The sequence below is a fragment of the Castanea sativa genome, chromosome 5 (assembly GCF_040712315.1).
Source record: "Castanea sativa cultivar Marrone di Chiusa Pesio chromosome 5, ASM4071231v1".
In the NCBI taxonomy this organism is placed as follows: Eukaryota; Viridiplantae; Streptophyta; class Magnoliopsida; order Fagales; family Fagaceae; genus Castanea; species Castanea sativa.
Genome location: NC_134017.1, coordinates 7,015,492 through 7,039,682, shown reverse-complemented (window position 1 = coordinate 7,039,682; position 24,191 = coordinate 7,015,492). Strand labels below are relative to the sequence as shown.

The 24,191-nt window shown below is 34.8% G+C and overlaps 1 protein-coding gene and 1 long non-coding RNA gene across 2 annotated transcripts; both read left to right on the top strand.

Moving 5' to 3' along the window:
• Positions 1 to 2,378: 2,378 nt before the first annotated feature.
• On the top strand, positions 2,379 to 3,501 carry LOC142636503 (uncharacterized). The gene is made up of 3 exons (XR_012844348.1): positions 2,379 to 2,594; positions 3,221 to 3,290; positions 3,399 to 3,501. It is a non-coding gene; the product is annotated as an uncharacterized LOC142636503 (long non-coding RNA).
• An 8,315-nt stretch (positions 3,502 to 11,816) lies between these two features.
• LOC142634650 (receptor-like protein EIX1) lies at positions 11,817 to 14,142 on the top strand. The gene is made up of 5 exons (XM_075808941.1): positions 11,817 to 12,192; positions 12,276 to 12,417; positions 12,529 to 12,743; positions 13,102 to 13,732; positions 13,896 to 14,142. The coding sequence occupies exons 1-5, from the start codon at positions 11,817 to 11,819 to the stop codon at positions 14,140 to 14,142; spliced, it is 1,611 nt and encodes a 536-aa protein (XP_075665056.1).
• Positions 14,143 to 24,191: the final 10,049 nt, after the last annotated feature.

Sequence of the window (24,191 nt, the reverse complement as noted above, 5' to 3'; positions counted from 1 at the left end):
GAGAATGTAAACAAGCTTCTGGTTGGAAACAAGTCTGACCTCACTGCTAACAAAGTTGTGTCTTATGAAACGGCGAAGGTAGAACCATGGTCCTTCAATTGCTCTTCCTTGTTTTTTTCCTTTTACGGTATTATTGAGAACTCAAATAACACTGTTGCCTGTGATTTGATTGGGCTTTGAAGGCGTTTGCCAATGAAATTGGCATTCCATTCACATGAAGTTTTTACATTGTCCCCCATGTTAGCTTATTGAATCTTATTTGGTGATTAGCCTCATATATCCCCTTCACTCTATTTTGATGAAAAGTGTTAGTAATTTGTGGAAGGTCTGCGTACCAGTTGGATCAGGTTTTCAGGAGTGGAAATACTCTTTTTTGATTCAGCCATTTATGTTTGCTTAAATGGATTTCACTCAGTTGGATATGGCTTACTGATTAGTGCGCACACAACACACGTTTATGAATAGGTAAGCAATTTTACTAAAATGCACTGAAGCAGATGCGACCAATGTACGCGGGGAGTGTACAAATGGCACAAACACCTAAGTAGCTAGCACTTACAGAAAATAAAATAGGAAAAATTTGATTAAGTAATGGAAGTGGAATAGGGAATGACAAATCTCAAAAGCAAATAAAAAACGCTCTTCAGGAAAGTGAGCTTGGTAAGGTGAGTGAACCATGCTATACTTTTGTAGGTTTATCTTATTCCAGCATAATACTCCACATAAACACATTCCAGGCTAACCTCTTTCATCAAACTTTGCATGCTAAATCTCAGAAACCTCAGGCTAACCTCATGTAGTAAGACATGATCTACATACTCCTCATTCCTTTTACACTAGGTATCATTAATCCCAATTTCTTTTAATAACCCCCCTTGAGGATTTTACGGGAGGGCTTCTATACAAACAATGAAAAGCTCCTCGGTGGAAGTGTGAGTTCACCAAATTTCATTCCAAGCAACATGTACGCGGCAGCCAAGAAAGGCCTTATTTTAAAAAGCTAACCGCAAATAATTAGTACTACTGTTACGCCAACCTCATGTATCTTCTCAAATCCCCCGCACCTTAGCTCCCTGCAAGAGCTCAAAATAAATTAACATGGAGTGCACCTCTCACTCTTGTAGAGGTCTGTCAAACATTAGGACCCCTAGGCAAAACCCCAGCAGACAAGCTATCTTGTTTACCACTTGTAGTGTCCTTGTACGCAAGGAGAAGGATTTGTAAACTAAACTCTTCGGTATGTCTCTGTGCACCACATCTCATGGCAGAAATGAACCCTACTGCCATCCCTCCCACTGTACAAAAAAAGGTGCAACTAAAAAACCCCTCCCACCACGTTCGATTAGCATCAAGACTCTTACTGGGAACTATATTACTATGGGGCAATCTTTTTCATGTTTTCTGCTGGTACAGGATGGTTAAGATGCTGTATACTCTTGCTTTTTATTTCTTAATGTATGTCATGTAGATATGAGTGAACTTCTTGTGTTTGAGTGGTACTTATATGGTATTTGAATGGTAATTTTACACTTTTTACTAGCTCTGAAGCGACGTTTACTATATTTATTTGCCCAATAGTTTGCAGTTAAATTTATCTCTAGCTTGTCACAACGTTTGAAATTATATTTTATTTGTTAATTATGTTGTTTCACTGGGGTTATGTAATTGGTGTTTTAATTAGCTCAACAGAAAAGTCTGTGTTCCAAAACTTGGAGAAGAAGAAGACTGTATCAGAAGATTCACTATAATGCCACGTCTTCAAAACTTGGAAATCCTTGTTTGCACAAAGTTAAAGTTGGTGCCGAACTTCCTTCATACAACTCCATTACAGAAACTAGAGATCTCAACATGTCCAATTCTGGAGAAATGCTTCAAAAGAGGGACAGGAGAGGACTGGCCCAAGATTTCCCACATCCCTAACATCATCATTGATTACAAGTATGTGCGAGGCAGTCAAGAATTTATGCCAGAGCCAAGGTAACTTCTTCGGACACTTCTTCTTTTCGTTGGGCTTCTTCTTTTATTTTGCAATATATCAATATTAAATTAATAAAAATTTGCATATAGATAAAACAACTCCAATTGCTCTCGCTAATTTCCTTCTGTTATTGACTAAACTGAAATAACTCATATGGTTTTCTTTTGGGCATGTAGGATTTTCAGAGCTATGATGAGGAAGAAGAGGATGAGGAAGAAGAGGTTGAGGAAGAAGAGGATCTAAAATTGTTTAGACTAATAAAAAATGATCATGGTAGCAAATCTTACTCATTTGCATATAGAGAAAACAACTCCAATTGCTCTTGCTAATTTCCTTCAGTTTGGGCATGTAGACTAATTTGAAATTACTCATAAGGTTTTCTTTTGGGCATGTAGATTCTTTCAAGCTCGTCAGATGATGAAGACAGTGAAGAGGATGACGAACACAGTGAAGAGCATGATGAAGAAGAGCACACCGAAGAAGAGGACCTATGATTTCTGTGTTTCTAGGTTCAAACAAAGATTTTTGGATGGCAATGGTGTGAGATGATTTGTTTGCATGGGCAAAGTTCATTCTTGGCTTGATTCAGTGATGCAAGTCTAAAATCCATTCATGGGTAGCTTCTTTAAACTTTTCTTCTGCTTCGTCTTTTTTTTTTTTATTAGAACTAAATATTGATTAATTATCCTACTCATCTGTCAAAAATTTCCTAAAAAAAAAAAAACCATTGGAAGCTAAATTTATAAGATTTTGGCCAAAATCTCAAAGACACCGACACCAATGGTTCAATCCTATGTTCTCTTTTGTGTGTGCTTTTGATATACGTATTAAATAACAACTCCTGATCACACTTCATTTATAATATTTTAAAATGTCCTGTCAATTGTAAGATCAATGACCTTTTATATGGAAATAACTACAAATAGGTCCTTTCGAGTACATTTTTAAAGTTGTTAATGCTTTAATAGGATATCTTAATCTCTATAAATTTGTTGAGTGACTCTATAAACAAATTGAGGATCTGTCCACATTGATATGACTTCAGCAAAGATAAACCTAATGATTTAAAACATGTACTTCAGTAATTGTTAATTCTCAGTTCATGTAAAGTTTGAAGCAGTACTTCTGTCCACATTGATCATTTTCATGACGTTAGTTAATTTCCCCTTCTGGTGAAATGAAGTGCTGATGTGGTACCATTTGTTTAACATTATGTTCTGATCTTATGCAATGCATTTTCAGGTTCCAGTTTTTTAGTTTCCCAATGTGTCACTGGTTGAAAAGTTCTGGTCTCTTCACAATCATTGTTATTGTGAGTTTATTCAATTTACAATTAATCAATTTCAAGCAAAATATTATGATATTGATTTATAGAATTTTTGTTTGGGTATAAAAAAGACGAGAAATTCCCCTTTTTCAGAGTTCATAAATTTAGCTACAAGTTCAGATTTTTGGATGATGATGGTGAAAAATTATTGGTGTTTGTGTGTGTGTCAGCAAGTTCAGCATCGGCTTGATTAGGCTTTGCAATTTTGATCCAGTCATGGGTAACACCTTCTTCTTCATCAACTTCTTTTATTTCACCAAAGTTGCAATTAATTATCCTACTCATCCCTTAAAAATTCCTTCAAAAAGATAATAATCACAACTTTGGTAGATTAATTTAAGATTTTGGCCAAACTCATATAGACACTGACATGAATGGTTCAATCTGGTACGCTCACTATATGAAGCTTTAGCAGAATGTGTGGAAGATTCTCTATTCAAAAGAAAAGAAAAAAAAATTTGAATGAATGTTACTCAAATTTTAACTTTACATGTTGGCTTTCTTTTGTAGTCAATCCAAGTTGCTGACACATGAAATGAAATCTATGTAACTCTAGTCTTAAGAAGAAAGAGAGGAGCCCTCAAGGCTTTAAAATGTTTTTGTTAATTATCAAGTACAGGCCGTTATAGGGTTAGGTAATTGCTATTTGTCAAGTCATAAAGAAATATCATATGCTTCTTTATTGTTTTGGAATCTGAAGTATTTCATTACATGAGGTATATCATATGCTTATTTCGATAACAGCAGGAAAGAAGAAGAAACTACATATACCTTGGCTTTGTTAGTAAAATCATTTTCTCCTCTACTCTGAGATATATCTTGATATTTTCTTCTTAATCATTTGTCTGTTTTTCCTTATCATTTTGTCCATCCTTAATAATCGCATGTTAAATATATAATTCTTTTTGGCTTCATTTGAACCAAACATCTGATGCTAATATCTAGGGATGTACATTTTGTGATGAATCAAATTTTCACATATGGATGGGCATTTGAGAAAGGGCCACAGAAGCAGGTCCTCTATCATTTCATAATGGAAGCAAGGATGTGCATCATGGAACATATCATGTGCAATCCATATTATATGGTGGTAGATGAAAGGTGAGCTAGGCAATTAACCAGTTTTCAACTCATATAATTTCTGGCCTTATGTTTTAGGTTTGAAATTTGTTTGCTAATTTTCTTGGTTAGTGCTATACATTTAGGAGATTGATGAATGCAAAAGTGTGCGGATTTCTTGTCTCAGTGATTGAAGAGTTTCGTGTCATGGAAGAGGGGGAAGAGTGCGATGTTACTACCCGGAGTGGAGAGGATGAGAAGAAGAAGAAGGCAATGAAGCCATATATAACTATTGTTTGCTCTAGGAAATTCAATTTTGATTCACCTGAAGGTAACTTTATGTTCTTTTTCTTCTTCTGATCCTATTGCATTTGCATTTCCTTTTTTCCAATTGGATAAAAAGAGCTGAACTGTGACTTCAGAACAATGCTGACATTTTTCTACCTCCGCATTTGCAAGAGGAAATTTTTGGCCCAGTTCTTATTTGCATGGAGGTGTGTTCATTACTCCATTGTTTTTATCAATCAGGTTATTGATTGGCTAGTATGGAGATATTAACATACAATTTTTCTGTCCCTCTCAACATCAGGCTGACAGTTTCGAAGAGGCCATAAATATTGTTAACAAAAACAAGTACTTCCTTAAATTTTCTTCTCTTGTTGTAAATATTACCATACTTTTTCTAATTCTCTTAAAGAAGTATTACATGTGATTTGTATGTGACTTGTACTTCTGGAACAGATATGGCAATGGGGCTTCTATATTTACTACATCTGGTGTAGCTGCAAGGAAATTTCAAACTGAAATTGAAGCTGGCCAGGTAAGAGTCACTTCATCAATTATTATGTCTTAGAGCTTCGTACAGATTAGTTTTCATGTGGATTCATATGGATTCATATGCATGGCTAAGAGAAGTAATGATATAAGTATCCTCTTTCATGTGGATTCATATGCATGGCTAAGAGAAGCCAAACTTGCAAATCAGTAATTTCCATTCCTTCTTTCATTGTCAGTCCAATATAACAATTTAATCTATCATTTATTTTTATTTTTTTATTCTAGTGTTTCGCATCAACCAGCTGATGGTTTGTGGTATTCACAGGGCTCTTACACTCTCAAGATGACACTGGAGGATGGTAACAATCAACTGTTGACCTGCATTAGCTTCAAATTCAGTATCAGCTTTGGATCTTCTGCGTCTAATAGTTGAATACCTTGCTCATGTTTGCGGTGTTGCAACGTGGTGTTGATTAGAAAATGACTTGTGGCGATGAAGCTACAAGGTATCCAGTTTTCTCATCCTCATAAGCCTTGTCAGAGTCAGAATCATACTGTTCCTCCCTGCTCCCACAATGGATGTCAAAATATATTGGTCCAAGATACAGTGAACTCTCTTATTTGTATGCTTAATAGGGACATTTCCCAGACAGAGAGGTCAGATAGTGAAGATGTCAGTGGATTGGTCGAAGAATGGCCTTCTAAGAAAGACATAGGCCATATGTTTGAGTTTATAGCATGATGTTGCATGTGAAAGAGCTAATGTCTCAAAAAGTGTCCTGAGTCAGATTTTAGAATACTTGACATCACAAAATAATTTTCCAACTACTGTTTCCTCTCATCACATAACTTCAACAAGAAGGGAGAAGCAGGGGCTTGCCCTTCTAGATTTTATATGGTTTGTGGTTTGAAATTTTGTTCAATTGTTGATCTCACTTTTTTTTTAGTTTGCTTAAAACAAGTGAGGGAAAGGGGGATTCAAATCTAGGTTCTCCTCGTAAAAGAGACCGAGCATATTCATTGAGCCACAAAGCTCTTGGTTGATAATCTCACATTTGGTTAAATTTCCATGATGACATCTGTAAGTGCACAATTGCACCTGGCCCCAAGAACAGTTACGGGCTCAGGCCCAACGAGCCTTAAACAATGTAATTTGTAGAGTGTGGGCTTGAGACCCAGGTTAGAAGTGTTTGAGGATTAAATAGCAAGACAAAGATTATAAACACTTAAAAACAACAAAGAATGCTATAAGTCAATCTGCTCGGACGTAAGCCGAGAACTGTTCTTATATAATTTCTCTCTCTCTTTTTCTCTTTCCTTTAGGTTACAAAGAGGGAGATCCCTTTTTCTGTCTTAGATTCCTCTTTAAATACTACCCTTTTGAATACTTTGTACACGTGTTGCCCCACCTCCCCCTTAGCCTAGATATTTCCCTTCTTAGTGCCTTTGAATAGTAACCAGAAGTTTCTCTTCTACTGTTCAGGTGTCACTTCCCCATAAATGCGGCCAGGGTGGTAGGTGCAGGGTCTTTAATGTGGAGGTAGCAGCCTTTATCTTTGACACTTCTTCAACATCGGTACTTCTGGAGCGTTCTAGGGTTCCCCCCTTTTAACCATTGGCCTTAACCGTGTCATCCCCTAATCTTTATTACGAAACCCCGAATTCTTCGGTGTTCATCCGAGGATAAGGTCACCCTCGGCTGGATCCTCGGATCCTCGGCGTATGGGCCGACCCATAGTACTAACAATTTCTAAACCCAGGATCAAGTCGGCCTTCCTTAACACGGCCCAAAAGGCCCACGTTCCCATCAGGATCTTTTTGCCCCCCACAACATCAATGAGTTATCTGCGGGGTGTTTGGGTTATAGAGACTAGTTACAAAGATTTTATTTTTTACTTTTATAATTTGTAAACTCCTTATATAGTATAAATTGCCTTAACTGGCCTGCAATGGTTTTTCTTTTGGAGATGTTTTTTCTACTTTATCATTTGGTGCATTGCCAATTGGTGGTTAATAATCACAATCTTGCGGAAGACAAAATTGAGATAAATTGATAATTAATCAATAATTTCGGTGGATTTTCAACTAAAGGATCTAAAAAGATTTCAACCATGAATTTAAAATATGGGATAAATATTGCCACCAGTCATTTCAAATCAATTGTTGTCAAATAGGGAAGTTTATTGATATGCTAAGGTTAAAATTTGTATCTTATTTAAAATTTACAAGAAAAAGAAAAAGAAAAAAAAGAAACAAAAGCAGAGAGTTAAGGTGTGACGTGTAGGAAATTATTTGATTTGAGAAAAAAAGCTCGGTGGTTTAGTTGTTTCAAATGTTAAATCTGTTCAGTGGGGCTCATGGAACCTTTGGAAGTGGAATGCCAAAGGATGATCAGAGTCTTTGATGACAATGGAGATGGACGAATTGATTTCAAAGAATTTGTCAAAGAATTTAAATAATGACATTTAGTATTACGTTAGAAAAGCGAGTTTTACTCACGGAATATTGAGTTTAGACCATAATTTTCACCAAGCACTTATAATTCTCACCAAACACTAATACAAGTACATCTTTTTGTAACATACCAACAACGAACAACAGGGAAAAAATGAGCAAGTGATTTCCTATAAACTTAGCCAAAAGTAATGAACAATTCATCTTTAGATTTGCAAAAGGTGCACGTACAATAGGATCATTTGCCCTCATGATCAAAAACATTTTGTATTGCACAAAACGTGTAGACATCAACAACAACGTTGAATGTTCGCAGGTAGAAATTTTTGGAAGTCATCATTGCTTGAATCTGAGAAGTCTGAAATGTCACTTTCATCATCTAACGCAGTAATTTCATTAATAGACTTCATGGCTCGCTCTTGCGCCTTCCCCTTTAGATGCTTCCTAGCTTTTTGGACTGCATGAAAACGGTCTAACCGCCTTTGCATTTGATTGTTCTCTTGTTCAAGGCGAGCAAGTATGTTGGCAGGCTCATCTCTAGGTAACTCGGCTGAGCGTGCCTTAGGAACTCGTAACCCGTGCCATCGACAATACACCTCCAACTCACACCTCTTCTCGTATAGGGTTGACCATGGTGGTTCTACTACGATGAACTCCATTGCGGTGGTATCTGTACTTAGTTTTGTAGGTTTGCCGACCATGATGTGGCCAATGCTTCCAAGACTCTCGTACGTGTATATTGGCATGTTAACGAAATCTCTCTTCTTTCCAACCCATTTCCCTCCATAGTGGTCTGTGTATGTTTGTAGTTGTTGATCTGCTGGAACTTGTGATAATTCATTTGTTGAAGTAGATTGAAACTTGTTTCTACGTGTACGAGATGATGTTGAGGCGTTGCGACTCATAGCTACTCAACCTACAAAGTTAGTGGTGTAGGAATAAGAAAAGAATTGTGGTACATTTATAACCTCATTCCACTGTGTATTCAATAATAAAATTTAACATATTCAGGCTTGTCATGTCAATACAGGATGGAAAACCATGATACGAATTTTTTGTTCAAATGTTCCCAATGTCATAGTGAGATTCTCTTATTCTGGGCAGTAGTTGCAGTGTACTGCCATGACTATTCAGCTGAACAGTATTCATGTGAAGAGTATTTAGCATGCTTGTGTTTCATCTGACATGAACTTGACAAGACAATACCGAGTTGTGTTAAATGCATCATAAACTTTTCAGGGGTCTTCTGCATCCTTGAAAACAGTGCATTGCAAAATGATGCAGATCTGTGTATTGACGTGAGTGTGAATGATATGACTAGATAGGGTTCAATAGTGCCGAGCTATTGAGCAGCACATGTAGCACTATGAATATCAGTGTAGCAATGGTGGACAGCTGACCCCCAAACTCAAGAATTTGTTTTAATAAATTTAGATTTTGAATAAGGGCTCTCAACTTAAACTTGTTGTCTCCAATTATATATGTAAGTACACAAAGATGGATCGAAACTGACCAAAATGGAACAAAGTGGACTGAATGGACCAAATTAGACCAAATCAGACCAAATCAGACCAATCCAGATTAGTACTCGCGCTTCAAAAACTCAGGTACTTTTCACAGTACTCGATCACATGAAGCTCGAGTCTTACTCGGGCATAACCCACAGCAGTTCCAGTGTCAATCCAGATTGGTAACCGAGTTTCCTAAACTCGGGTACCAGATCATACAATACTCGAGTTCTTTAAACTCGAGTACTTGGGGACATTTTTTTAACATTGATATTCCACGCTGGCATGCCACGGTGGAAGTGTAAAATCCAGTACTCGAGTTTGGTGAACTCGAGTACTGGAAAAAGTGGTACATCCCCAATTAGTTCCGAAACAGTGGTTTCTGCCTAAATTTTTTTAGAAAGGGTGGTATTGGGCCGATTTGGCCCAAAGTCTTCGTTAAAATAATATAATAATAAGAAAGTAATCGAAGAATCACTATATATTATTAAGCTAGTATCCTCCAATTGCATCACCTCCATTGCTCACACTCAGCTTTTCTTCCTTCATACTTCTCTTCTGAAACTTTCTCTTCCTTCATTTTTTGCTCTGTAATGGGTGCCTATCTTGCAACTCATGTTCTTTTCTTACTATACTTCTTTGTAGCTACCCTCAGTTTAAGCTTCTTCTTCAAAGCAGAGTCAAACTCAAATGTTTCTTGCAATGACAAAGAGAAAGAAGCACTTCTAAGCTTCCAAAAAGGTTTCATTAATTCTGAAATCCTACTCTCCTCCTGGACTAAACAAAAAGATTGTTGTAGATGGGAAGGAGTTTGCTACGACAACATTACTGGTCGCGTCATAGAGCTCCACCTCAATTTTTCATGTGTAAAGTTGTAATTTACAACTATTTTGTGTTGGCTTTAATTCCGTGCCAAATTTTATTATAATTTATTCAATCATATTTTCCTGTATTTATGTGGATTTTTAATTGTAAGGGATGAGTGTGAAGACTCAAAAATAAAATCAAGAACAAGTGGATTTCGTGAGAAGCTAACCCGCAAAGTAGCCACGTGTAGAGCACATGACTGGAAGGTGAAGAGTCATGACAGCCTGGAGTTTTTGCAAGTGTCTCGTAGGTAAGACCTTCCCGCAAAATACTCGTGAAACATGATCTGTTTGGCTAATTTGTCATGTTTTGTTTTACCAAGTCTTTACCCACACTACATATACCCTCATTACCCACATATTATAAAAAGTACTTTTCAGAGAGAAAACCCTAGAAAATACACTTGAGAGTCAGAGATTGTTATATCACAATCATTTACACATTTTCTTGTAGTTTTCCTCTACTTCTACCTCTCCATCTCTAAATCCTTGAGAGGTTAATAGCCCAAACACTTACCACACCCAATCTGAGTGTAAAGTGAGGTTTTGGTGTTGTTGGGAAGTATTGGAAGAAGCCATTCATTGGCGGATGCAATCGGGCTGAATTGCGAGATTCGTGAAAGCGAGAGAAGATAAGGTTCTGAGAAGCTAGTTAGTAGCGGGAGCTTAGAGGGCTTAAGTACATTTGGTAGACTAGGCTTGGAGGGTCTTTTGTTATTCGTGTACTCCAACTTTATTCTCTAATGGATCGATTACCGCTTGGAGGGTGGCGGAGAGATTTTTCACCGAGTATTTTGGTTTCCTCTTCGATAACACGTCTTAGTGTTATTTTGTATTTGCATCTTTCTTCCCTACTCTTTAAGCTTTTCTTTTATTATTGAAGAGTCATGACAGCCTGGAGTTTTCGCAAGTGTCTCGCGAGTAAGGCACGAAGTACTCGTGAAACATTCTGTTTGACTAATTTGTCATGTTTTGCTTTACCAAATCTTTACCCACACTATATATACCCTCATTACCCATATATTGTAAGAAGTGCTTTTCAGAGAGAAAACCCTAGAAAATACACTTGAGAGTTAGAAATTGTTATACCCACAATCATCTACATATTTTCTTGTGGTTTTCCTTTACTTGTACTTCTCTATATTTAAATCCTTGAGAGGTTGATAGCCCTAACACTTACCACACCCAATTTGACTGTAAAGTGAGGTTTTGATGTTGTTGGTAAGTATTGGAAGAAGCTTTTCATTGGCGGATGCAATCAGGCTGAATTGCGGGATCCGGGCAAGCTAGAGAATACAAGGTTCCGAGAAGCTAGTTGGTAGTAGGAGCTTACAGGGCTCAAGTACATTTGGTAGACTAAGCTTGGAGGGTCTTTTGTTATTCGTGTACTCCAACTTTATTATCTAGTGGATCGATTACTGCTTGGAGGGTGGCGGAGAGGTTTTTTGCCAAGTACTTCAGTTTCTTTTTCAATAACACGTCTCGGTGATATCTTGTGTTTGCATATTTCTTCCCTACTCTTTAAGCTTTTCTTTTATTGTTGATATTGGATAAATATGGCTTAGAGTAGTTTTATCGGTTGTTTGCGCTCATTTACTCTTATACTGCACTTAGTTTAAGTTAGAGTAAAAGCAATCGAGTCGTAATTTTTATTGCGGGTCTAAACAAGCTCTTGTGTTTTCACACAAATTCAAGCTTTCAACATGGGATGGTGCTGAAGATTTCAACTACGGAAAGAGGTTAGGCGGTGCTATTAGTCATTCGTTGCTAGAATTAGAACATTTGAATTACTTAGACTGAGTGAGAATGAATTTAATTGTACTGGCATTCCAAGTTTTCTTGGTTCAATGGGTAGTATGAGACATCTTAAGCTCCATGGTGCTGGGTTTTGTGGGGTCATACCTTATCAACTTGGGAACCTTTCAAGCCTTCACTATCTAAATCTTGGACGTAATTTAGGCCTTTATGCAGATAACCTTCATTGGATGTCTAGTGTCTCTTCCATACAATACCTTGACTTGGGCTCAGCCGACCTTCACAGAGAAGTTAGCTGGCTTCAAATAATCCATAAGTTCCCAACTCTTTCGGAGCTATACTTGCAATATTGTCATCTTGATAGTCTGAATACAACTCTTGCATCAGCAAATTTCACATCTCTTCAAGTCCTTTATCTTTCTAAAAATAATTTCAATCATGAGATACCTAATTGGTTCTCTAATCTCAGTACAAGCCTCTTAAGGCTTTACCTGGCTGAAAGTTCTTTGATATGCGGGATGCCACCTAGCATTTGCATTTTCAAAAATTAGAATATCTCGATCTCGGAGATAATTCTTTGAGCAGAAAAATTCCAGATTTTCTAGGACAGCTTAAGCATTTGAAATATCTCAATCTCAGTGGTAATTCTTTAAGTGGTCCTATTCCTTTGTCCATTGGGAATTTATCTGAATTGTAAATCTTACTCCTTGATGGAACTAAGTTAAATGGCACCGTTCCAAAGAGTCTTGGACTTCTCTCAAATCTATTGGTAGTATCTATTTCACTTAATTTCTTCATAGGCAGTCTCGATGAAGCACATTTCTCCAAATTAGGGAAATTAAAAGTATTGTATATCTCTTATACACCTTTGTTCTTTAACATGAATTCCAATTGGGTTCCACCTTTTCAACTTGAATATGTTGACATGAGCTACTACAAGATAGGTCCCAACTTTCCTACATGGCTACATACACAAAGATCCCTTCAGGTTTTATTATTGCCCTTGTCAGGAGTTTCAGGTAAGGCTCCAAGTTGGTTTTGGGATTGGATTTCAAACATTCAGAAGGTTGATCTCTCTAAAAACCACATAGAAGGAGATGTACCAGACATTTTGTTGAATTCTACAATTTTGAATCTAAGAACTAATCACTTTAAGGGGTGATTGCCAAGGTTGTCTGCAAATGTTGAAGTGCTCAATCTAGCTAACAATTCATTTTTTGGACTTATTTCCACTTTCTTAAGCCAAAAGATGAATAAAAATAAATAAATTGCAGGTTCTAGATGTATCAAAAAATTTCTTACTTGGAGATCTTTCTAACTGTTGGAGGTACTAGCAATCTTTGATCCATTTAAACTTGGGGAGCAATAATCTATCAGGAAGAATTTTCCTTATTCTCTCGGGGTCTTTAGTTGAACTCAAATCATTGAGTTTACAAAATAATAACATCTACGGGGATATTCCTTCGTCATTGAAATGGTGCTCAAAATTATTGCTCATTGATATAGGTGATAATAATTTTTCAAGGACCATACCACTCTGGATTACAAAATTGACACAACTTATAGTTCTCCGTCTAAGATCTAGTGGATTCAAGGGAAATATACCTCTAAATATATGCCAAATATCTTCTCTTAGAATATTGGATCTTGCAAATAATAGCCTATCATGGCCCATACCAAGTTGCTTTAAAAATATCAATGCCATGGTTATGCTTGACCCTAATCAAGATTTTTATTTTGACAATTTAGAGTACAACTTTAACTATGGCTCTTACCTTGAGAATCTTATGCTGGTTCCAAAAGGACATGAACTACAATATGAAGATAACCTTAAATTCATGAGGATCATAGACCTTTCAAGTAACAATTTGTTTGGATCAATTCCTATTGAAATATCAGTTCTTTTCGAATTACGATTTTTGAACTTATCTGATGGGCAACATACCAGCAAACATTGGGCTAATGAAGGAGTTAGAGTCAATGGATCTCTCACAAAATCATCTATCAGGTGAAATTCCTCCAAGTATGTTTAATTTGACATATCTTGATTACTTGGACTTGTCATATAACAATTTCTCAGGTAGAATTCTTTCAAGCACCCAACTTCAGTCTTTTGATGTTGTCAGATATATTGGCAATCCTTAATTGTGTGGTGATCCTCTCCCAAAAAGCTGCACACCCCCAATTGGAGAATCTCATAATAGAACATCAATTGGAAAAACTAAAGAGGACTCTGAAAGTTCTAGCTTCTATATAGGTGTGGGAGTTGGATTCGCAGTTGGCTTTTGCGGAGTTTGTGGAGGTCTATGCTTTAAAAGGACATGGAGGCATGCTTATTTCAAATTTGTCAATGACACAAAGGATTGGTTTTATGTGACTACAATACTAAAGGTGAAATGGTTACTGGAAAAGCTATGAAGCGACCGCCTTAGTCAGTTAAGGATATCAATATCTAGCTAAAAGGTATTGCTTCAAATAATATGTCCTTAAATACTAGTTCGTTCATGTTAATGTAGCAATCACTTATTTTGAATATATAATTTAATTCATAACTAAATGTGATAGTCATTTGGATTTTTTTTCACAAATATGGCATACCTCTAGCCTTCGTCTTTATTTGAAACTAGTACATTGTGTTAGAAATAAAGTTCATGCGGATATCTTAAAGGATATCATTATCTTTGAGCTACCATTGAACTTCTTTTAGAGATATTCGAAAGAACAAATAGAGAGATCATGTGAAATTCTCAATAGAAACAGAGGGCTACTATGCCAGGAGGAATTGTTTCTCATATAAAAATACATGAAATATGTGGTGTAGTTTTTGTTTTGTTTTAAAAATATAAAATTAAAATTGTTAATTTTATTATTACTATTTTTTAATACAATGCATAGCATATTTTCTCACCTTATGCAGTATAAGCTTCAATTCCATGGGGAGATTTACTAATAAAATATTAAGGAAAAAACTTAGGTACTGTACTTAGGTGTCAATTATTGAAAAAAGAAAATATTGGCTTAATTATTTACCTTTTTCCTTTATTTAGCTAAGTTAAGTTTCAAAACAAGTATATTGACTAAGTGCTTCTTATGTACTTGTTGATCATAATTGTTTTGCTTATTGTAATGCAAGCTTGTTTTGGTATTTGAAATAAAAACAATACACTATAATCCCAAACATATGAGTGTTAAACTATGACACGGTCACTTTTTCTTATTTGAGTGTTAAATAATCTATTAGCCAGAAAGATATACTTACTCTATCCTTTTTTTCCCAATTCCTTAAATGCCAATATAATCTGGTCAATTGATCATTCAAATTGTGACATGGGTAGTTTTGCATATTTGAGTATCAAATAACCTATTAGGCCGAAAAAAATACCAACTCCACCTTTTTATTTGCCAATCTCATAAAATTTAAATGATCATATATTTACCATTCAAAGAAATAACTTTTTTGTTTTGTTTATCTTGTGGTATATTTGTAAAACATGGGGCTCTCTTGTGCTTTATTTGGGAATTTACCTTTCATGTTTGCTGAATGTGGTTCCACTAACTTAAATGGAATTTTATGATTTGGCAGGTGCAAGCATCACCTATTGGGATGTTTTTGGATTATTTATGTAGATGTTATGTGTAGAAGGTCCTTGACGGGCTGTGTTTGTGTTTGCCGGTGACCCAATCTGCTAGAAATCAATTCTACAGGATACAATTGCTCTATACACTAAGTTAGAATATATGGTGGTAATAGAGGCAGCAAAAGAAGCAGGTTGGCGAACCACGAATATTTGTATCTCCTTTTTTTTTTTTTTTTAAGTAAAACTTTCTCTACCGTTGCCATGGATGTAGGCAGTTTGCCAAAAAACATAAATGCTAGTGTTCTTTGTGTGTATATGCCTATTATTTATGGTTATTAATATGAATCTTGGGGTGCTGTTTCCACAACAATTTGTGTAGATGGTATTTTGTTTGTTCACTACTTTACCACTTGGCTTCATATGAATTCATGCTACCTTTGTCACTCAGTGTACAATTTCATCGATTGTCCTTTAATCTCTAAATTCTTCTCAATAAAGACTTAAACATCCAACTACCAACATTTGGAAAGGAATTCTGATGAGGCAGATGCAGTGGAGATCATTGATATGGCTAGTAAAGCCTCTCTTGCTGATCAACAGAAGCAAGTCCAAGAAAATATCCATGTCCATGGATTTAATTTGTCTTCCTGATACTCAAAGGATAGGTGACGAACATGGAATGCCTCCACGACCAACAGCTGCTCCTCACTGGAGTGGCCTTGGTTTGTTGGCAAGATGACCAATCTATTGACCATCCTGGTAAGATTATGTTTGGCAATCCAGAAACCTTTTCCATGTTGCATTATGAGTTTGAAGTTGCATGAGTGTGGCTTGAGATGTTCAGTATCTTTGAATATTCTTGTGACTTATCCTTTCTATATTTGAAGTAGTGGGATTATCATGCGATGAAGGAGTGATCTTTAATCTGTTTCGGTGATTACCTGATCTTTTTTACTAGTTTCCTCAAAACAAATTTAGTTATTTGAAAACTTTTAAGTTATTCAAGCAAAGTTCAAGTCAACATCCATTCACTTTTGAACTGAAGTGTCAGCAAAAGAAATCTACAATGGGGCAGCAAAGTGAGGGAATGATGGTGGCCTTGGGTGATGGGGAGGGGAGGGGAAGATGCCTTGGGGACACTTAAATTGATTCTAAATAAGACATCTTCAAGGAGTGTTTAAATTTAATCACTAGTTTTTGAATGCCTATTGTAAGTCTGTTTAGCTTCTATAAGGTCTTTCTTGAAATCATGTTTTTGTGTTTGTTCATAGCTAGGTAGTTCTACGCTGGTTGTTGGATTTCTTGAAAACTTCAATGTTGCAAATGAGCATTTCCTCGCTCTTTCACAATTTTCAAATTCCCAAATTTGTTGATAAACATGCTTATGTTTGAAGTAGTAACTATTATGGAGTAGATGCTATGGACAAATTAAATTAATTAGAGCGATTTTACCATAACAATGAGTTCTACCTCAAATTACACTTCCTCCTCCATAATAATGGGATCAAGGATAAGGTCTTGAATTCAAAACTTGCTGGCTATGTAACTTATACAATGAGTTCTACCTCAAATTACACTTCCTCCTCCATAATAATGGTATCAAGGATAAGGTCTTGAATTCAAAACTTACTGGCTATGTAACTTATACAAATATTAATAAAAAGGAGTTGATGCTTAGAGATTCCAACCCTATCAATTTTCTTTAAAAAAAAAAAACCCTATCAATTGCTATAACTTGTGTCAGATCTATTTGTCAACCGAAGTCTCAAAAATTTAGAATCTGTTCCATAAATACCGCTTTATCATTGCGCAATTTCTAATTTTGTTCTAAAACTATGTGGCTCTACAGTTGGAATCCTTTCTTATCTAATTAGCCTTGTCCACAACATCTCATTTTGCTCTATTTGTTTCTATAACTTTATTAATTTTCTTTTATTTTCACCAATTTGCACTTCATATTCAAACTATAGTTGTGATCACGGTTTTTCATCAAACTGTCAACAATTAACGATTTTTTACTAATGCCGCTATTAAGATAGCTAAGCAATGCCATTTTTAGTCTATATGTAGAAAACAAATGAAGTTAGAATTTATTTTAACTAGCTGCGAACCTGCGTATTGCGCATGATAATTATTTTTATAGTGGTTTTATTAAATTTTTTTATACAATTTAAACTAATTTAATAAAGAGTAATGTATTTTTTAATTATATTTTTATTTATTATAAGAATAATCATAAATGTAATATAGAAACAATCATAAATCATAAATTTAATCATTTTTGTTGTACTAAAATGAAAAAATACAAATTTTCTCATAAATTCAAAAGGCAAGTTAACAAAAATATTTATTTTTAAATTAAATTTATTTATAACATTTTGTGAATCATTAAAAAGAATATAAAATTTGAAAATTATTCTTTTAGTTTTAAACAAACTTTCTCAAACTTATTTTTTCTGCCTACAATCCAAAACATTGAAAAAAATTAACTAAAGAAATTAATAAAACTTAACTATGATTAATTGGACCAATTAGGAAAAAAAATTTTTGTTTATAATCTACTAAGGTTATTTTCTTTGTAGAAATTGTAATTTCGTCCACCCAAATTAGATTATTAAATAAACAATTATTAGTAAAATCTAAGAATTAAATTTCTATATATGCATTGTTATAATAATAATAATAATAATAATAATAATAATAATAATAAAAGTAAAATTGCGAAAGATAAAATTTGTTTCTCATCCAATAATTTTTGTTTAGCCAACCTTTGCTTTTCTCTAAATAAATGGCATTATAGAGTACTTATAATACAATTATTAAGAGTACTTTGTCCACTAAAAATGATTAAAAAATAAACAAAAATGATTAAAGTCTCATAGTTTAACATCTAAATTGAGCACTATAAAAATCATGCTATCAAATTACAATAACTACCAAATTAAAATATCCAAATCATGCTATGTAGTAGAATAATATTATATTTTTATATGCTATATTTAATCATTTATAACGCAATAGGATAATATTTAACAAGCAAAGAGAGAAAAAAAAACACAACAATTAAAAAAAAACAAAACTGAATTTCATTAACCTAAAATAGATTAAAGAATATAAAAATTATCAACCTAAAGCGAAGATGCAAGAAAAATAAAAAATAAAAATCCACCCAAAAATTGTGTGTGTGAGAGAGAGAGATAGAGAGAGAACTTTTTTTTTTTTTTGTAAGGGTAAACTATGCATAGAATGAAAGAGATAGTGACAAATTTATAGTAAGATGATCTAAATTAGAAGAGACAAAAATAGAAGAAGATGAAGGAAAATATGAAGAATGATATTAATGTAGGGGGTAGTGGGGAGATGAGAAGGTGAGGAAAGAAGAAAGGTTGGAGAAGTAGTGGGAAGATGAAAAGGTAAGGGAAGGAGAAAGGTTGGAGAAATGTAAATATGAAATAAAAAAAATATTAAAAATAATTATAAGAAAATGAAAAGAAAAAAGATAATGACGTAGGCACTGACGTGGCTTAACATGAGCGCAGCAGCATTAAACGCTACGCTTCAGCTTTTAGTAATATATAGATTTTTATGACTATGCTTATGAATTTGTGAAGAGAATAAAAGAGAAAGAATTATATGTACAGGCCATATTGTTTTGACCATATCTGCATTATTTGGGTTTTCTGTATGTAACTTGTGTTTAGGTACAGAAGAAGTCTCTGTTAATTATTCAAAATTCCAACCATTTGGTTCTCATTTACTTAAGAGCTTGTGTATGTGTAGTGTGTATCACAGTTCTCCCATTTAAGTACTAATTACTAATGATTTTCGAGCACACTTGTTCCTGTAACAAGACCATTGAATTGTGCTGAACTCTCTAAAAGGACCTCAATGTTACAAGCTTGATATCAAGCCATCTCATATACCCCACAAGGAAGCCAGTCAAGGTTTATAATTAGCTTGTGAAGCAGATGTTGGTACTGTCATAGCCTTCTAGCCAGGCGCAATATACTCTCCAACGTACTATCATTACATTCCTGGATAGACAAGAGTTGATGCGCAGAACGCATATCTGATCACAAGGTATGCAAGGTGTTGAGAAAGGCTCAGGCGGATTTTGGAAGCTGCTCGATACTCCTCTAGTAGGTACACAATCAGGAATGAGTTCTGATGTTTTGGAGTGGGGAAACCTGTTAGCTTTCATTTTGCTAACTACCCTGCAAAGGGTATGGTCCCATTTGTCATGATTTGCCCTTATGATTTCCCATTGACTGAGAAGGATATGAGAGTCTATATTCCCAATGTATTGTTTGGAAAAGCTGAAGAAGTAAAGATGAAAAGATTTGGCAGCTTTTGGTGGACCTAATATTTCTATCCTGAGGACTCTTGTTCTGGTGGCTTTTAGGGCACTTCATAATGAACAAGTATTGCTAAACTTCAGGTTGAGCAACTCAAAGCAACGACTAGCATTGTATACTCCAGTGGATGAAGAGGAGGAGCAAAGGAGATGGAGGTGAGTGAAGGTTGGTTAGCATAATTGCATTGTGCACCTTCTTACATTGGTGTACTTTTTCCATCTTTCTTAGTTAGCAATCATATTTTTCATTCAACTGTTTTGAAACTGCAATTGCCAATCTCTGTAAATTACAGAGTTATAGCCTCTAGATGAAGATCAAACTACTGTATGCTCAAGTTGTCTTCATATACAGAGAGTTAGGAGGAACACAGTTCTTTATGCATGAGTTTTCTTCACATACAGAGTTTGGATTAGCAACTGATCCGAGGGTTTGGTTGTGGTTTCTTTTCTTTGCAATTTAATTGTTTTATGAAATAATTAAGATGGAAAGATATCACTAAACAAATGATGACATATTCAGACGTGATATTATGCTTGTAGCTACGTTTGAGGTGGGAACCAGCTATTTGATTACTATCTTAATTATGAATTATGATTTGATTCTTTATTTCATGTAATTGGGTGCCCTGTTTATAGGCCCCAGAGTAAACATTATAGTTAGGCTAAAATATAATGTTGGTTCCTAATGTTTACACCTTGAGTGCTTTTGGTGCTTTTGAGTCCTCAAAAGTTTAAAAATGTAGCTCTATTGGTTCTTCAGTTTAGTTCTGCTCATTTTCTTGTGTATGTGGTTGATGGAGGAATGAGATGACATTATTTTAATGAAGCACAATATCTTTAACACTCCCCCCTCAAACTCAAGGCAGAGGTTTAATGATGCCTTGAGTTTGGAATATGAGCTTGTGAAGATCCCTGGAAAATGCCTTAAATGACCGGATTGGATGGATCAATGATGAATTGGGCACAATGTCTATTAATGAATTTGAGAGTGAGTTATTGAATTTCACATATACAATAACCAGGGACGGACCTAAGGGGGGGCCTGAGCCCCCCGGCCCTAAGAAAAAAAAGGAAAAAAAAAATTTGGGCCCCTTGGCCCAAAGAAAAAATAAGAGAAAAATTTTATGGGTTATATATATATTTTTTATTTCGAAAGCTGTACTTCTCTCTTTCAAAAACTTAGAGCCCCTCCTTTTTTATTAGCCTAGCCCAATTAGCAACTATCAAACACAAAAACTTAACAAAAATAAAACTTTAAAATAAAAAATAAAAAATAAAAAATCCTAATTAGCCCAATATTAGAGTACTAGCATCATGTGTTCTAAATAATAAATATTTAATATTTAGAACATCAAATATAAAAAATACTACTGTATGAGACATTTCAAATGCTATATTAAAGTAGCAAAACTAAGTTTTGGTTTGTAATATATATATATATATATATATATATATATATATATATATATATATATATATATATATGTATATTGTAACAGTTAATGTTCTTAAGAAAAAAATATATTATTTTGTATTATTTTGTCTTTGTTGATAGATGATTACATCTTAATATATTAAGAAACAATGATTTTTTGTATTTATCTTGGTTGATATTTTGTTAGCACTATATGGATACCTATTTGATTTTTTTTTTTCTTACACCTCGACCTTCCTAGCTTGAAATCCTAGGTCTACCCCTGACAATAACCCAAAATAAATAAAAATGCATGAGAAATTGTTCAATATGAGTGATTTTCTTCATAATGGAAAACGGACTCCAAAATTAGAATTTATACAAAAATTGGGAAATGACATGACAACTCTAGTCAAAATTAACAACAATCAAAGGGTCATGGATCGGTTCAATGGGTTGGATTTGGATCATATCGGCTTAGGTCAAGGCTGAGTCAATCCAATAAATGGCGTCATTTCGAACGTGGAAGATACTGTTGACATGGTAGTAACGTTGAAGGGATGGTGATGTGGATGATAGGGTTAATGTGGCTTGACCATGACACATGGTCTCATGACATCATGGATGGCTGAATAGTTGTGTGAGTGCCTAAGAGCATCCACATCAGTTGGTGGATACTCTTCTATAATACAAAAACTCCTTCATTTTACACATTTTGGCAGAACAGTCACAGTGCTACGCCGTTGGCCTAGCTTTTGCCGCTAGCTTCACCGTTGATCCATCACAGTGCTTCACCGTTCGCCCAGTTTCGCTACCAACTTCACCGTCGATCTCGTTGTTTGATCAATGGGTTCAATCTCTCTGTCAAGCTTCACAGTGCTTCACCATCGATTAATGGGTTCAATCCATCATAGTGCTTCACCGTCGATCTCGTTGTTTGATATGTGGGTTCGATCTTGTTGTTTGATGCTGGCTGTGTGGGATGTCTTGGTTCTGTGAGAGAGATGAGAATGAAGAAAAAATTGAATATTTTATTGAATAAATGTGTAGAATAAATAAACTGATGTGGGTGTTTTGTAAAAATAGGTGTGTAAAATAGAAAAAGTAAGTTTTGGATGTGTAAATTTACAAAAATTTTGCATGAACTGATGCAAATGCTCTAACGAGCATGGAGGCACTTGGATATGATAGCAGCATGTGGAACAATAATAATGTTTTTTTAAAAAAGTTGTTAATTTCCTCGCTTGCACATGGAGTTGTATGCGAGAATACAAATCTTTTGTATTATTTTTTGTATTTCATTTTATGTTGTACGTATTTATTTAACTTTTCTTATAAAATAGCCAAAGTTTAAAATGGAAAAAAAATAAACACATGATAACTTGTGATTGTTGGAATATAAAATGAAACACAAAATGTGATACAAAGAATTTATATTTTGTATAGAGTCGTTTATGGGAGATAATAACTAGGAAATGACAGAGATTTGAGCTTGCATGCATGGTGTTTACGAATCCAGATCCTCTCCATTTCAAAGAGAAATGGAGAGTGTCCAGTTAAGGGACATGATGCATCTAAAATAAATCAAGGGTGTAAAAACTGCCACGTCAATTAAAATTTAAAGCATTTAACTCTAGAAAGCTCAACTGTGGTTAAACAAAAGGGTTAACTCAGAAAACCCATCTTATTCTTATCTAAGATTCGAATATATCAAAATCACTCTTGCTCTCTCTCAATCTCTCTTCTCCATCACCGTCTCGCTCAACCTTGCCGTCGCCGCTGCCACAACCACCAACGTGCCAAGCCACCGTTATTGCGCTGGCTACGTCTCACACCAGCCCAACATTGCCGAACCCACTGCCCAGTTAGTTTTCTCTCTCTGTCTCTTATTTCTTATTGATAAGCTCTGTTTGGTTGCTTGGAAAAAGAAGGAAAATAAATTATTATACGGCTATTTTTTATTGATTTCTTCATGCAGATTTTGATCTCTTTTCTGTGTTTTTTTTTTTTTTTGTTGGTTTTGAGCTTGGGGATTGATTGAAATTTGTAAGAAATTGTCTAATTGAAAGGGAAGAGCTAGGAGAAATGAAGTGGCGTACAAATGAAAAGAAAGTGGCTGATTGAATCTTGGTGAGAAGCTGTATTTGCGAGTTAATTCGGAACATAGTAAAATACATTTTAAACCATTTTTTATTCTTTATCAGGAAAACTAATTTAACTAAAGGATATGATTATTTTAGAGAATTTATTAAAGTGGACAACAGGCCTATGAATCTCCATAATATATGTTGTTTTTTTTTTATTTGTTGGTTTTGCATCTTGGCGTGCTTGAATCATACATTTACATTGTATCATATCCCTTAGTTAACTAGTGCTTGGATTTTAAATGGCCTTTGGGTTGATATGTCAAAATGCTTGTGTGAAGGGGTTTAAAGCATTGAACATTTGGCTTACTGCATATAAAAGCATAAATATTTATCATCAAAATATCTATTATTAAATAGCTTTTGAATGCAGTTTCTTGTCTTGCTTTGGAGTCTAATGAGTGGATGAACATTATTCTATTCTCTCTTTGAATTCATGTTCTTTTGAAACAGAAGCGCTTGGAATTTTGTTTGGCTTCTTATCTAGTTTCCTTTCCACTAGAAGGTATATTTAAAAGGAGATAGCGCTTTTGTTCTTATTTTGGTCCATTTTCATGTCTGAGTATGTGGACCACTTTCAGTTTGTCATGGTGTATTTGCAATATGTGTAGAACTTTTAATTTGATGGTATGGATTATTAAGAAATTTTATTGTTTTTTTCTTTTTCTGATGTACATAATGCATATGATTTTTATTTTTATAGAAAATGAGTTGAAGACTTGAAGCAGCCTAGTAGCCCAACTATAAAAAGGTTTGAAGAGAAGGGTATAAGCGTTATTCATGAAGTCAAGTGCAAGCTTTGTTATGCAAAGTTTCATGTACCAAATTTTGCTCGTTATCAAGAAAAGGTTTTGAAGTATTCCATGCCTCGTTGAAGACAAAATGTATCTTGAACTGAGCAACTTTAAAATTCAATTTTAGTAAAGATTCACATTTGATATATTCTAGCTTGTAGGACAACTTGGAGTCTTGGACTA

Excerpts from the sequence above, each read along its gene's own strand:
- LOC142634650 (XM_075808941.1), top strand. The coding sequence starts at position 11,817 with ATGGGTAGTATGAGACATCTTAAGCTCCATGGTGCTGGGTTTTGTGGG. Across the intron at positions 12,744-13,101 it reads GCCCTTGTCAGGAGTTTCAG|GAAGAATTTTCCTTATTCTC; the intron begins GTAAGGCTCCAA and ends ATAATCTATCAG. Across the intron at positions 13,733-13,895 it reads CTCACAAAATCATCTATCAG|CTGCACACCCCCAATTGGAG; the intron begins GTGAAATTCCTC and ends TCTCCCAAAAAG.